The sequence below is a fragment of the Pyrgilauda ruficollis genome, unplaced genomic scaffold, assembly GCF_017590135.1.
Source record: "Pyrgilauda ruficollis isolate IOZ18807 unplaced genomic scaffold, ASM1759013v1 scaffold9, whole genome shotgun sequence".
Taxonomy (NCBI): domain Eukaryota; kingdom Metazoa; phylum Chordata; class Aves; order Passeriformes; family Passeridae; genus Pyrgilauda; species Pyrgilauda ruficollis.
This window is the reverse complement of record NW_024531043.1, coordinates 10,264,569-10,280,323: the sequence shown is the minus strand read 5'-3', so window position 1 is coordinate 10,280,323 and position 15,755 is coordinate 10,264,569. Positions and strand designations below refer to the sequence as shown.

Here is a 15,755-nt window from a genome sequence, read left to right as displayed (position 1 = left end):
AGTGTTTGCCTATGACCTTTTCCACCAGTTTTCCTCAAAGCTTCTTTAGTTTTTCTCAAGTGTCTTGGTATCTTCAATAAACATTTATGTAAGCAAACTGCAGCCCTTTTAAATCTTCCTGCTTCTGCTTCATTCCCCAAAATTAGGCATCTTTGAAAACCAGGCCAGCAACAAAATGGCAAATATTTGATTAGTGAAGTTCAAAGATTCACTCTTTCAATCAAGATCCATGAATTTAGCTCTGATAAAATGATGCTCTGCAAGTCAAGCCACATCTACACAAAGGCTTGAGAACAACTAAAGCTGCACATTGGAGCTACTGAGAACAATGCTTCAGCAATTTTATAGTAAAGCTAAACAAAGTAGTTCTTTTTATTTCATTAAATGCTGCCTTACTGTCATCTGTTTAAGGGAGAAGCCAAGGTTAGAATTTTCAGATAGGAACTAATTCAAAAAGCACTGCCTTAAGTTACATGTTTTTTATATTTACAGCTGTAATTGCAAGAAAATTAAGAATATTTATATTAGTGCAGTCAAAAGTTTAAGCGAATCTTCCCCCCTTCAACCCTCCCAGGAGATTTAATGAATGTGAGATGATGCTCTTTAGAAAATTGTATTTCACTCTGAAGTATCCACCCACCATGGTATCCCAAGGAAAAAATGGAGAGAATATTTCAGTATCTGCCATTCTGATAAGTTGTTTCCTCCTAGCCTGCATGGGCACAAAGAGGAGAAACCACGAACTCACCGTAGGCTGAGGTGGTCCTTTGCCACTGCTGCGGCCTCTGGAATGAAACACACACATGGCAGACGATTAAAGAGCTGCTGAAACTGCTCCATTTCCTACCAAGCAAGAATTCCAAACCCATCTTAATTTAGAGTTGAGAATGGGGTCAGGAAAACCAGCATTCCCAGAGGGCAGAGCCTGACAAGGACCCACTGGGTTTATCTCCAACCTGCTGACCTACCAAGGGCCATCAGCAGGCAGGGGGTTACCTGTGATAAATTAAAGGATAAAATGAAGAAAATACTAAGTTTATAAAATCAGAGTAAGAATGAAAGAATAATCCTGCAACTAAAGCAAATTCCAAAACTTTATGGCACACAAAGGCAAGATCAGGCTCAAGCCCTACACAGCACAGGGTCCCTTCCTTGAGCCAGGAGGCTCCAAATGTTGTCACTGTGTCAGATTTGGGCCACCCAAACCACTGACCCAGCCACAGGGCACAGAGGAGCCCTGACTGTGAGGTTCCACCTGCAGAGCTCGTTTCTAACTGCTCTCATAATGCTGCAAACCCAGTAATTCTGTCCATTCCCCCCAAAAATACCAGCTCCTCCTAATGCCAATCTGTCACTGTGTAGCACTCAGGACACCTGGGGATGCTCAGAACACCCTGCACACTGAGAAGGGTCAGTCTGTGCCCCCCATCCCAGGCACCTGAGCCCCAAAACATCCCTGCAGCTAAAAAAGTCCCCAAATTCCTCAACTCCACTGGTGTGCCTTAATTCTAAGCTCCTCCCTTGTACCAAGAAGTCCTAGTTTCAAATACTCCTTATAGTGATTTAAATTTGTGTTATGACTTCAGGAGCACTCACTGGAATGTGAGGCAAAAATAAATCTTCTGTTCTATTAAAAAAACCCTCAATTTTTTAAATAGACTCACCTTACTGACACACAACCATTTCAATAATGACACCTGAAGAATCATGTCTGGTATTATCTAAATAACACTGAAATCTAAACCCAACTGGATGTCAGAGAATCATGGAATGGCTGGGGTTGGAAAGGACTTTAAAGGTCCATCCCCATCCCATGGGCAGGGACACCTTCCTCTGGACCAGATTGTTCAGAGCTCCTGAACACCTTCATTAGATGCCAACTGCATTGAAATGCTTCTAAAAACACCAAGCTGGGGCTAAATACACCCTACCCCCCAAAATAATAGGCCCTTATAAAAGAGAGCTCACAGGGTAGTCAAAAAATCAAAGGAACTTCTCTCAGTGAACATAAATAACCCTTCAATAAATTCTGCCGAAATAAGCAAAGCCATCAGAGAGCCATGAAAGGCCTTAATGAGGAAAAAATGAAAAACCACTAAACTATCACCTGACTCATTTCCAACAAGCTTCTGCATCAGAGCTGTGGTCTCAGAGCATCACACATGCTGGGGGCATTGGCTGATGGCAGAACTGCAGATTTGGGGTGCCCAGCAGGCATTTTCTGGATATTGCAGAGAGCTAATCTCACCAAAAAAAGCTCTAATGCAAATAACCTTTATTTAACTACCCATCAGCCTTAACTTTCTACAGGGCAGCTTCACAATGTCAGGCTTGCTCTGGAGCAAATCTCACCGTTTACCAAATCTGACATTTGTTAAATGGCTTCTGAGAGAACTGAAGCCTTGTGAATCTGGAACAGCATTTTTGCATAATTTTCAGACCCTTCTCTATCTGAAAGCAGATGTGGAACCCCGACATAAGAGCCACAGCTCAGTTTGATTAGTCCTTCTACTACAATCAAAAATGTGATCACCATGGTCACTCAGAACTTGACCAAAGTCAAACAATTTTACCAGTTCCATCTGCTGCTCTCATAGATTTTAGAAGATCCTCCTTTTCCTCCATCAGCTACAGATCAAAAGTGAAAGAGTTTCGTGTCTTTGCAAGAGAAACCACTCCCATTTTTAGTGACAAAGTATTCTTAGACCTGAAAATAACTGGGTTGCTAGACTGGGCAGAAAGTTTGGAGTATTCCCTTTAAGCACCAAGGCAAGTATTCCAGATTTTCCGTCTCTTGCCACATTTCCAAAATTACTGTTCCTACCCACACTTCTTCAAGAAACAAACTGATTGTGCACATCCACATCAGCAAGAACTCCCAACCTCTACATGAGCCAAAAATTAAAGCAGAAATTCTCTGATCTATCAGGTCTCTTTATAGATCTGACCTCTTGTTTTCCAGCTACAACTGTTAATCACAAACCATTGGGGGGAAAAAAAAAACAACCCAACACATTCACCAAGATGAGAAAAAAGAAATATATTTACCAATCCTGCCAATGCAACAATTTAGCCAAAACTGTATCTTCTGCTAAAACCAAGGCCACCAACTTGAGTTTCATATTGAAATAGGTGAAGACTCAAGTTCAAAGTATCATTTGACACATCTTTGATGCAACATATGAAAGGAAAAAACCTCAGGACCTTTACAAAAGCTGAAGGTAGATGGGTTTTGCCAGATGTTTAACATAATTTGGAACAGGAGGGTAACACAAAGAAATGGAGATGGGGGAATCCAGGAAGGCTCAGTAGCAACTTAGCACTGCTAACTAAAACCCCATTTTCATTAGGGTAAGTATGGCAAAATTTAAAAAAAAAATTCATTTTGCATTGCAGATATGTGGTTAAAGGTAAACCTGGGGGAAGGCAGGACAGCCTGGCAAACCCAAGCTGGAAACCCTTTGCTTTGGGGTAGCAAAGTCACAAACTCAGGACAAAGTAACAACTGAGCAATTAAACTCAGTGCCAACCCCCTGGGTCCAGCAGTTACACCCCAAGAAGCAAAGTCTCCTTCAGGGCCCAAAAGCTGCACTATAAATGTTTTTTTCCCAGCAGCAACTTGCACATTTTTTTCTATTTTTATGAGTATTTCCTCAGCATCCCTCACCTCCCTCCTTAATGTTTACATGCCAAGTAGAGAGTTTGTATAAGCAAAACAAGGTCACGCATTTGTATTTTCCCAGTTAATGCAAGGGAAACAAAGTCATTCCCGGATGGGAAAGAAAGTCTCCAGTTTTGTTTCCAGCAGCATCTTCACTTTGAAACTAAGAAATAAATGCAGCCACACGGCAATTAATGTCTGGAGCAGAAATGTAGCTACAAATACTTGAATTTAAAGGGTGAATGGATGTTTCTGGAGCACTGACTGACATTGTTGCAGCTTGGAAAACAAATTTACAGGGTACTCTAAAGAACTTTAGTGCAGAGAGCTGGCAAAGCTTTTCTTCTGAGGGAGAAATCTGAAGTGCAAGGTTTTATTTCAGCGCAGTGTTTGGCTCTATAAAGTCAAATGAATCGAAGATGTCAAATGAGGATTATGCAAGAAGTCCTGCAGCTTTATTTTTTGTCATTTTTCCCCCAATACTGACATCAATAATGCCAATTCCTGTCTCCACACAGGGTGACAGCTTCTACAGCATCTGGATATTGAACAACTTGACTCAAGTCTGGCCCAGTGCACACCTGGAACCTGCAGATGGGCTTAGTCATTGAAGAACCTTCACAGACATTGCCATGAATCAGCTGTTAAATTAAAAGTTACTCCAAACCAGGGATGTAACACCACCCTAAAGTGCACTCACAGTGATAAGGAAAGAGGCCTGCAGGTTAAGCAGTCATTCTGCTCAGCAGTTTAGCACAGTTGCACTAAAACCCACACAAAGATGTCAGAAGCAACTCAAAAACCTGACTGGCATGTGTGAGATCTCCGGAACAGGCACTGCCCTGAAATTCCAGCACCTTGGCACTTAACATTCCCTTTCCCTTCCCTCTGAACAGGATGGTCACCATGCTTTCAAGAAAGGGATGTCAAGGAAAAAGGAAAATAAATGGAGGCAAGAAGTCTGTGTAATTTTCTTTGGAGACTGAACCATGGGGTGGTTTCAGTTTTAGCTTTTTGATAGGAAAAAGCCATTTTTAAAGGACAGTAACTCTGTGTATTCTTACAGGACCCCCAAGCCTAGTTAGGCAAGCAAGTTACCAAAATGAAAATTCCCTTCTGCCACAATTGTAACAAGACAAGAAACATCCAAACCCTGACCCTGAGGTGTTTTGCCTTCAGATAAAATAACAATGGGGAAAAATGAACAAAAAAAGGATGGAGATGGAGGAAGGCTGGGATAGACACAACTTGCAGCCAGAGGACAGCTAACCCTCCTGTGCTTGCATAACAGCAAAACTCCTCTCAAACACAGAAAGTGGATGTTAGATAATGTTCTGATAGCACAGGCAGCAACTTTGTGAACCAAGTCTACATTTTCCCTAATTACAGCTCGCTGTGCTGTTGGCATCTCCCCTGCAGCCCAAGCCCATCTGCCATAGTGCACATTAAACAAACACAGCATTCCACTTGGGGCCTCTTTATGATAAAGGTATTAATCCTTTTTTATCTCAAACACCTTCAAGGATGCCTTTATTTCTGATTTTTCCCTTTGTCTAAAAGCAATTAATAAGATAGTAAAGAACACTGGCTGTTCACACGGGATTTTACCTTTTCTAATCTGAAATACAGATGTGCAGCAGCATGAACCCATGGAGACAAGGCAGGGAGCAGAGCTGACCCTTCCCTCATTATCAGAGGTAGAAGGACAAGTGCTCAGCCCAGTTCTTCCAGTAACAAACCCACAGCAGAAAATTAGGCCCAGGACAGTTAATTATCAATGAGTTTTCTGCCCAAACTAAGCTTTCAAGAGCAACTTAGCCATGAAAAGTAATTTTTTTTTTTTTCTGTATGAGAATGTTAGTGCTGCAGGGAAATGAGTTGCTGGGCAGAAAGCTTGACATACACTGGAGATGTTTAAGTTTTTATTAAAGAATATAATGCATCAAATAGACACCAAGATGCAGCCACCTAAATTTTAATTTTTCTAAACAGAAAAGCCACTCAGCTTTTCATTCACATGGCCAGATTTACAGCATGAACCATCTTCGAATTTGCACTCCCCAAAACACCAAGGACAGGTGTAGGGGAAGTTCCCTGAAGGTGTTCCATGGGGCTCCAGCAGGCCTGGGACTGTGATTTTACAGCCCCTCCTTTCAGAAACAACTTGAAAAATTAAGAAAGAAAGAGCATGAACACCTCTGAGGGAACACATCAGTTGTTCAGCAGCCCCACAGAACTCCCTAAGGAGTTCTGAAGTGGAATTTATCCAATAGAACCAGAAAGCCAAACTGGTAGGAGAAATCCAGTGGCTTTAATCTTAAACTTGGGAGAGAATTTGAACTCCCATGCCCAAATCTATGGGGGCAAGTGCTTGCCATTATGCTGAATTTCAAAAAATAAGCTGGAGGTTTTGTTGCCCTTCACATTAACCTCTACAGTGCCACTGTGGGTTGGCAGGGACAGAGCCCAGTAAACATCACATCCCACCTAATGCCATATGTAAAAACTATTAAATCGGTGCTCTGAGCTGCTGAGGTATTGTTGTTGTTATTTATTTTGTCCTTTTCAGCCCTTCCAAAGCTCTTCCGCTTCCAGTTCCACTGGCTGGGAACAAAGTAAAACCCTATTTCCAGTGATGTCCAACAATGGGGCCACTGTAAATTCTGTTTTATTGCCAGTGCACAAAACCGAGTGGGAATAAACGTCCAGTTGAAGAGGAAGATGAATAAAACTCGAAATGAAACTGCTCTGAGTGACTGTGACCTTCAGAACTGTTAACGTCCTGCTCTGATCGTTTGTTATGACCCCCGCAGCCCCGGAAAAATTCACAGCACTACAGAGTTTATTATTTGAGGGAAAGAAAAGGGGGAAAATGTGAGTGGATTTGCGTAGCTAATGATCTGAGAGCAGGAGCGGGATGAATCTTCCAGAGGCAGCGAGCGTGGGGCGGGGGGGGGAAGGCGAGGAGAGGGCTCAGCCTCTGCAAGATTCCTGCCCCAAAAAATCTGGGAGAGAAAGCGAGGCCGCGCTTGGAGCCACCATCCAGCGGCGCGGCGCGGCCCGCCTTCCCGCGAGAATTTTATTGCGATTATTTAAAAAAAAAAATCAAATAAAAACACTAAAAAAAATTTATATATATATTACAAATAATAACGATCCCTAGATATTAAAATAAATTTTAAAATCCACCACCACCACCGGGCCCGGGGCCGGTCCCGCGGCACTGCGCACCCACCTGCCCATGTTCTGCCTCCCCGCGGCTGACGGGAGGCCGGGGCCGCCGCCGCCGGGGGGCTTGCGGTTGTTGCCGGCGGGCTGCGCCGCCGCCGCCGCTTGCTTGAGGGACATGGCGAGGAGGGAGGGAGAGCGCCGGGGGTCGCGCCGGGCTGGGTGCGCTCGGCCGGTCCGCGCTGCGCTGGCGGGGCCGGGGCGCCGCTGGCTCGGCCGGTTGCTCCCAAACAGTGCGAGCGGGGCGGAGGGAGCGGAGCGCGGCGCGGAGGGATCCGCGGGGGGGGCGGGCGGCGGCNNGGGGACACGTGAGGCGGCGGCGGCGCGGGACGGCGGCAGCGCCCGCCCGGCCCGGCCGTGAGGCCCCGGCAGGGTCGGGAGAATCCCCTCGCCCGCTCAGCCCCCTCCGTGCCCGCCGGTGACACCGGGTGGGTCGGCCCCGCACGGCTCCCTCGGGCTCCGCTCCCCGCGCTGCGGGCCCGCAGGCCGCGGCCTGGTGGGGCCCGGCCGCGCTCGCCCCTCCCCGGGCCCCAGCGAGCGGCGGTGGGAGGGCGGCGGGCTCGGCCCGCAGCGCATCGTTCAAAAGAAACCAAGCGTCGAGAGACAACGAAATGGAGGAAAAATGGCCGAGCCCCGGCCGGCTGCGAAAGGCCGGTGGAGGACGGCAGGCCCCGCCGAGCTGCCCTGATCCGCAGAGAAGCCAGAGCCATCGCTGCCAAACACATCCCTGCTCCTGGGGGAAAGCAAGATGGGGCCGGAGGATGGCTGCTTTCCCTGCAGTGCCCCTCCATCTTACAGATTTCGGAGCAGTCAGGGCTTCCCCTCGTAGTAGAGAAATATAAATTTGGATTGGGTAAAATATTTAAGCTCCAGATGCCAGTTCTCCCCTCACTCCGTGTTTGCTGTCCACCATCAGCAGGCTCCCTGCAGAAATCCAGGGTGCAGTGGTTGTGTGTGGAACCTGCTTGGTGCAGAGCGGGAATTTCACCAAACCAAAGCCCATACACAAAAATAAAGCCCGGTCTGTCCTATTAAAAAAAAAAAAAAAAAAAAAAAAAAAGCACATACAGGATTAGTAAGAACAGATGCAACTTGAAAACCAAGTGCTAAATTGATTTATAGCCATGGTTACTCGAAATGCTCAGAGTTTAATCTATTCATAGAAATGCTCTAGAAATCCCACAGGATTCCAATGGAATAAAAAGGAGCAGTGCTCTTAGGCAGGCATTATTTATACACCTTGCTCCTAAAGCAACAGCTTTCCCATGCAGTTGGAAGAGTTGTGGGTGGTAGCACACAATGGTAAAAAGATAAAATATTGAACAGCTTTCTTAAATTAGCATTTTCCTTACATTTTACCTTTTAAACTGATTATTTTGTTTTACCTCACAGGCCTAAGTAACCTTGTGGTTAATGCTTTATGAACTAGATGACAGATCCTACCCAAAATGGGCTCAGCATGAAGAATTTTCCCATAGAAAATACTCTTAACAGAGACGATTTTTTTAATCCTTTCAGTGAACTCACGAGATGCTTCACTATGTCACAGCCACAGAACTGAGTGAGAAGGACACTCAGGATTTCTGGAGCCCAAGAGTTTCTGTGGGAGACATCAAAACCTGCATAGCCCAAAGTTACCAATTTTGGGAGCATTTACTATAAGAGCAGGAATCTGGTTCACTGTATGGGATGGGATAAATAAATCTCCTAAGAGCAGCTAAGAAAAATCCTTTTTATATATATTTGTGTAAAACCCACTAGCATGAAAAAGCACTTAACCAACATAAGACAATATTTAACAATATAGTAGTAGTAATAATGACAACAATAATAATAGTTTAGTAGGATATAGAAGTATATAATAATATAAGAAATATATAGAGCCCAAAAGAGGCTCCATAAATGAAAATGTTGAAGGGTCTGTGCAGGGCCAGAAGTTGGATTTGATGATCCTTATGAGTCCCTTCCAACTCAGGATATTCCAAGATTCTGTGAACCAGTCTCTTTAGGGTGCTGCTTGTAAGTTCTACAGCTTTGGGTTAGTCCTGAACCTTGTGCAACTTTGAAAAGGAAGTTGTTAATAAAAAGCACCAGGAAGTCTGATAAGAGAACGAGTAGAACTCATCCACTAAAGGTGGGGTTTTTAGAGGACATCACTTCAATGCTTTTCCAGCCTGGAACGTTCACAGCTCACAGCAGTTAGTGACTATTTCTGTGGCTGGAGGTTAAGGACCACAAAAGCACCTGCAGCAGTTTGAAGGGGCTGTGGGGCAAAGATGGAGCCCTTGGTAGTCAAGAATGTCAAAAAATACAGAACCAAGTTCCACAGGCAGAGACAGCTTGTAAGACATGACGTGAGCACACTAAAGTACATCTTAGGGTGACATTATGTGCTCAGAAAGCAGGGTATGAATAGGCTGGTGTTCACATCCTCAGTCATGACTCAAGAGCAGTTGCAGTTTGACTTGTTTTCCCCTTCAATATATTCTTTGTTTTCTTAATCTCTGTTTGGCTTTCGTTGTGCCCTCCCTTTTTTCTTTGTTGAGCATCCTTATAAAAAAGCAGGTTAAAAGTAAATATAGAAGTGATCGTTTAAAATAGCTCAGCAGTGACCACCAGAGAAGCTGCAGGGTGGTTTCAGCTTCTCCATGGACACTGCTCTTCCTGTGTCTGCAGTGACCTCCCCACATTCCCAGTGTATGGGGTTCTACTGCTGTTAGAGCACATCATTCCCTTTACTTCCTCCTGAATATGCTTTTCTTGATAGCCCACCATTCCCAATATTTATTATTTTATGGCTTGTTTTTATCAATTTCTCACCCTTTTCTTTTTTGTGCTCTTCCCCACCATTTATAGCTGACACTTTGGATGTTAATGATGTGACAAAGAGCAGCCAACAGTGGATGTGGTGGTTTAGCTGGAGAAACATCCAGGATTCAGTCAAGAAAGAAAGGAAACAATTCCTAATGGAGAATTATGTTCCCTTTTGCCTCTCCTGTGGGATCCAGGTTAGAGCTGCTCCTTTCCAGGACTGCTATTTCCCTCCAGATGTGTGACTACGTGTGCAGGCTGTATTTGCATGTGGAGATGAATGAGGCTGATAATAGCAGCACTTAGCAGGAAGTGCCGTGTGATGTAACATTTCCTTGATCTAACCTGCTGTTCATCTTGTGCTCCCTTCCCTGAGCTACCCAGGGTGATCCTCAGTAGCATCCAGCAAGACAAAACACGCCTGGCTACACAGGGACAGCAGCACAGGCACGGGGGTTTGCTTGGAGCAAAATCAGCTGCTGGAGAAGCTCAGAGAACTGAGCTTTTTCACACACGTGTTTTCTCTTCCCTGAAGATTTCAGTTCTTCAGTGCCATTATCCCCACCCCTCCTCTTGAAGGGTAAAGCTTTGTGGACAGTGCTGTGAGTACGGGGATCTCCAAACACTTGGAAGGATATTAAGAGAACAAATCAGGGGCTGACACACAGGCAGCACTTCCCAGAGAGATACGATGTAGCTCATCAGCAAAGCTGCCCTGAGTTCAGACTGATGACACAGCCCTGGCCAGACCAGAATTGGTGCCACAGCAAAACCAAACCCCAAATTCCAAACCAGCCACGTGGGACAGCTGCTGCCACCTCTGCCTTTCCCCCCCACCCTGATCTTCCCATTGCCTCCAGCTCCCAAATTCCCAGCTCAGCTCTGAGCAGAGACCAGTTGCTGTCAGATGCAGTTTTTGATCTGCACTTGAAGTTTTATTGCCATTTCTTCCCAATTCTCAGCCCTGCAGCTCAGTGCAGCCAGGGTGATGGATGTCCCTGCTGGGCCATGCATCCAGCTGCTTCTCCTGCAACCAAGAGCAGATGAAGGGAAATGCTGATGTCCACGGAGCTCTGGAGGGAGGCACAGAAGTGCCAGAGCTTTTGCACCCATTATCAACCCTTGAATGACCCTTGCTGTCAATTTCCACAGGCCTTGGACACAACAAGGGCATTTCCTTCCTCAGCCAGCAAAGCTCCAGGATCCGTCTGATGAAGCCATGGCTCTGCAGCGATTTTTGGGACAGAGCTGCAAACTGGGAGACACCAACTCTGCCCAGCAAAGCACTGGAAATCGCCAGCTGGGCTCTTTTTGCCTTTAGATTTCACATTTTTAGGAAAAGGAGGGGGGAACCCAGCCTGGCTCCTGCTAAGCAGCAGCAGCAGCACACAAAGCAATCGTTATGCCAAGATTTAGCTGTTAAATCCCTCAAGATCTGGTGCTCACAGAGCATAAACAACCTTTGCCTCCCAGCCTGGCCGAGCTGTACCTCCAGGTTTCCCAGCACAGCCACACAGACCCTCCCATACCCATCCTCTCCCCAGCCCTTCGCTGAGGCTGCCGTGCCAACAAGAAAGCCAGTTGCCATGGCATTTGTTCCCCCTACAGACAGATGTCCATTAAAAACCAAGTCAGCCTCAGGTTTGCTTCACAGAGCAGCTTTCAGTTATTATTACCAGCCTGCAAGGAATTTCCACTGTAGCCCTTCACCTCAGATGTTTCAATGCACTTCAGGATTAATCCCTGGGGATTAGAAGGAAACTACTATAGAGCAGGCACAGGTATGTTCAGAGGACAAATTTAGGATTATGATTGTGGTTTATGTTTTTGGCAGATGACAACCACATGACTGTGTTTGGAAAGGGTTGAATTTGTTACCTCTGGTGCTCTTTCCCCTGTTCACTGTGCTAAAATCATCAGGCAAATTGGAAGTGAGATGTGAAACTTTCCCCTCCTCCGGGATGTCTCACCTGGGACTCAGGTCTGGGATTTTGGCTTCAGGAGGAACCTGCCTGTCCTGGACAGGGGCATTATCTGAGGCTCCATCCATGGAGAAGGGAAAGCCCAGGCAGCTTCTGTGAGCAGGGCCAAGCACTTCCAGCAACCACATGGCTCAAGGAGCAATGTCTTCCTTGGCCACATTTTTATTGAAGAATGGAAAAAGGGATGAATGGATCCCATTCTCCCCCTCAGCCCATCCTGGGGGCAAAGGGCTTGTTGGAAATGTCCCTTGGGAAAAGCAGAGGAGCTTTCTACTGCAGTGCTGGCAGCACATCCCCAGCATCTCTGCAGGGATGGGTTTGAAGGGAACAGTCAGGTATTTTTATTTGGACTCCAACAGTGCTGAATGTGTGAGAATTAGACACTGAAATTTAACTGTACAGTGGAATTAGTTTTCCTTACTTAGCAGTGCAGTGCTAGAAATCCTTAGTGATGTCCAGGGAGGGATCTCCTCTCTCACATCTGGCTCTGAACTTGGCAGAGCTTCCACAGCAATCGTTGTTTAAGCTGTGGCATGGTGAAACCTCAGCCTTCAGAGATTTTGGAGTCACCATTGCAGCTCAGAGCCCTGCATCCAGGCTCAAAGGGAGCCTGGATCTTTGAGGGAGCCAAGTGCCACAATTCCAGCTGCAGGAATGACAGCTCCTCGTGGCTCTGGGAAGCAGCAGGGTCTGAGCACACCCTGGCTGCAGGTCCCAAGGGAGCACTCCCTTTCAGGCTCTCAGTCACTTCCCAAGGCGACACATTTGGATTTCTCCTCTTACTTACAGCAAGAACAGCTGCAAATATGATCAAAAATATCTAATCCTCTTAACTGCTTCTGCAGTTTGACTTGATCACTGCAGAGGAAAGTGCTGTGATTGCAGAGTGCTGCCTGCATTCCCACGTAAGCCTCAGCTTTTACACCATTGATCGTTCCTCCACATTGATTTTTTGGAAGGAGGAGAAGGTGTTTGGCTCCTTGTAATGAAACTGAGGGGGTTTTTCAGGAAGGGTTGGAGGCCAGGAGCTCCCAGATCCCAGGGCAGCGCCTGGCTCTTGGTGCTCCTTCACTGAACAAGCAGAATCCAGCTGGGATTTGTTCTTCACCAGAAACCAGAGCACATTTGAAAGCTGCCAAGGAGAATTGCTTGGGAAAAGTCCTTTTGCTCCTTGTGCAAGCCCTGCACTTGCCAGAGGGAAACTCTTGGCACAGCTGTGCTTGGACAAGACCATCCAGCTTCCCCTCCAGCTGCAGCAGCATCCCTGTGTCCTGTGGATAACTCCAGCTCACCCATCTTGCTTGGCCACATCTCCCACTCAGCTCCTCCAGCTCTCACAACTGAACTCCACACAGACCATGGATTCCAGCCAACAGCACCACGAGTTTCTCCAGCCTAAGTTAATTCTGCTTGGGCCAAGATTCCCAGTAGCGCAGAGGAATTGTTCTGGTAGATCTAGTCCTGGTGTAGATGCTAAAAGGATTTATTGTGGGTTTGGTTAATTTTACAGAACTCTGACACGCAGATCATGAAGATGCTTTGGAACCTCAGTCATACCTGTAAGTGGGGATCTCCCAACACCCCAAAGAGGAGCCTTTCCCAAGAGGAAACCCAGAGGGTTTCCTTCACCTGCTTAAACCCCTCTCCTGTACATGGCAAGAGGCTCTTCTTCCCCGAGAATGTCCCACATCAGTGGAGACTGATAAATATCACAAATAACACATAAAAGAGGGAAGAGGAGACTGGGAGGCAGAGGCCTGTAAATTGTTGTCAAAAATATCATCTTTGCATCCAGGAGACTAAGGTATGTCCCACACTGACATTGTCCTCCAAGGCCATTGCCACCACACAGGGACACAGAAAACAGGCAAAGAAACCAGCTCTTTGCAGTTTGTCTCCAGGAAAAATCAGCACCACCAGGATCTCAGGTTGGGAATAAAGCTTAACACAGCTCATTCTCACCCACTGCCCTTGGGCCCACAAATCCAGAGAACCTCTCCAACCACCAAACCAGCAAATTACTGAACCTGCAAAGACCAAAATCTCAGTTTCCTGGTGAGCTCAGAGCTCAGCTCTCAGCAGCAGCAACAAAGCTTTTCACAGCTTCCCAGCCTCAGCACAGCTCAGGAAACCCTCCCCAAAGAGCCCCCACCTACCCCAGCTCCAGCTCCAGCTCGGCAGCAACCCCCAGGTGCAGCAGCTTTGGAGGAGCTCTTGGCCCTGAAGAAGGTTCAACAGGATCCAATTTCCTGGTGGGGAAGTAAACATTGTTCTCCTGGAGGTGTTTGATGTTTTTAACCAGCTTGGGATGGAAGGAGTTTGACTCTCCAGCTCCCTGGGAGAAGGTGGAAGGAAACCACGCGAGTGTGTTGAGGTTTGTTGTCTAACTCAATTAACCAATTACTTCCAGGTCAAGAAGGGGCAAAGCTATAACTGCTCTTGGTGCTATAAATAATGTTTGCTCAGGGGTGGTGCAGGGGCAGGAAGCTGTAGGTGTGGGGTTTTTGCTGGAATGAAAGCAAATATCTCTGATTGCTTCCTGCTCCCAGCAAACCTGTCCCTGTTTTACTGTTGCTCCTTGGATTCTGGGGTGAACCCAAGCACAATTCTTGCCTTGGGAAACGTGTATAGGAATTCAGGCTGGGGGAGGAATACACAAATATCCCTCCTGTGCTGAAAAACACATCCCAAACACTGCTGGCTGTCCTGGTGTGGGATCTCCTTTGGAGCAGCTGGATGAGTTTACCTTTAAAATGCAGTTATTAGACCAAAATTCCCATTTATGTTAAAAAAAAAGGGGGGGGGGGGGGGGAGGAGGTTTTGGGGAAATTGGTGTGAATTTCTCAGAGCTCAAGGAAAAACAGACAAGTTAGTTGGTCAAGACCAAGGCAGGAATTTTCCAGTGGGCCTTAGGGAATTGGGCTTCAGGGGAAAGGTAAAGGGTGTGGGAGAGCAGAGTAGCCCCTTGGAGGGGGCTCCAGCTCAGACAGATGGACACCCTCGAGGGCACTCCATGTCCACTGTGCTCACAGCACCATGCAAGGTTTTCTTTGGGCACAAGCCAGAGATGTCACCTCACCCAGGACTTTGGCTCCTCTGCAGAATGGTGACATGGAGGGGATTAATTGGTATTAAAGGACAGGTTCTTCCCAAGGGACAAAAAATTAATGAGACCCTGGAACCAGAAACAGCAATGTCAGGTGTGCCACCCCAAACTGCCAACCCAGCTTTGCCATGGCTCAGGTGGAACATTCCTGTCATGGAGCAGTGACAGTCCAGCCCTGGGCCTCAGCTCACCCCCAGCTGCCCAAAACTTCCCTCCCAAGCAGGGGAGCAGAGCCCTCTGTCCCTGCCTTCCCCCTCTGCTGGTGGAGCCGCCTCTCCCTGCGCTCACTCGGGAGCAGCTGCTGGAGTGAATCATCTCAGCATCCTCCAGCCTCTGCCAAGCTCTGCTGGCTGGGACCCTGCTCCAGCTGGGCTTCTCCCTGGCCCCTGCAATGCCACAGCCTCTGCTGCAGCCCCTGCCCACCTCCTCTCCTGGCACTGGGTGCTGTCCCCACCACAGTGACAGCAGAGGTTCCTGGTCACTGTCCTGCCCCTGCTCACAGAATCACTTTGGTGTCCACTCCCTCCCTGCCAGAAGATGAAGCAGGGATCTTTTCCAGAGGGAACAGCAGGATCCAGGGAAGTTCCAGCACGTGCTGGCCACCAGCAGTGCTTTGGGGAGAGCAGGTCCCTCATTTCTTGCCCCTGCAGGAACATCTCTCTGTTATTTCATGGAGGGCTGTGTCCTACAGCTCCCTGGGAGACCACCCAGCACAGCCAGCAAACCCCCGTGCCATTCAGCTGGGGAAAGGTGTGTTCCTTTCAGGATTTACAAATTTAAAAAGTCTATTTCAAGGGTTGTAACCACAGCAGGAGCTCGGCCAATCTCAGCTGTGCAGTGCTGGAGAGTTTCACCACTGCAGCCTCCTGCTGTGGGGACAGTGAGGCACAGCCAGGGCTGACCTGCTGCTCCACTTGCTGATGTCAAAACTTGACCACAGGCTGAGGTCCCAGTGCCAAAGCTTTTT

At 47.1% G+C, this 15,755-nt stretch overlaps 1 protein-coding gene across 12 annotated transcripts in view; it reads right to left on the bottom strand.

Annotated features, from left to right (window-relative positions):
* Positions 1 to 7,162, bottom strand: part of ATXN2 (ataxin 2) — a 49,680-nt gene extending 42,518 nt beyond the window's left edge. For 9 of the 12 annotated variants that reach the window (XR_005956935.1, XM_041488759.1, XM_041488761.1 and 6 more), the window contains exons 1-2: positions 6,897 to 7,160; positions 749 to 785 (exon numbers count right to left, since the gene is read on the bottom strand). Coding sequence is in view for 11 of the 12 variants with exons in the window: in XM_041488759.1 (XP_041344693.1) it covers positions 749 to 785; positions 6,897 to 7,009 (150 nt within the window). In the remaining variant the exon portion in view is untranslated. Of the gene's footprint in view, positions 1 to 748; positions 786 to 6,896 lie in introns of all 12 variants that reach the window. The other 3 variants (XM_041488766.1, XM_041488763.1, XM_041488764.1) reach the window with 2 other exon arrangements.
* Between the last annotated feature and the right edge of the window lie 8,593 nt (positions 7,163 to 15,755).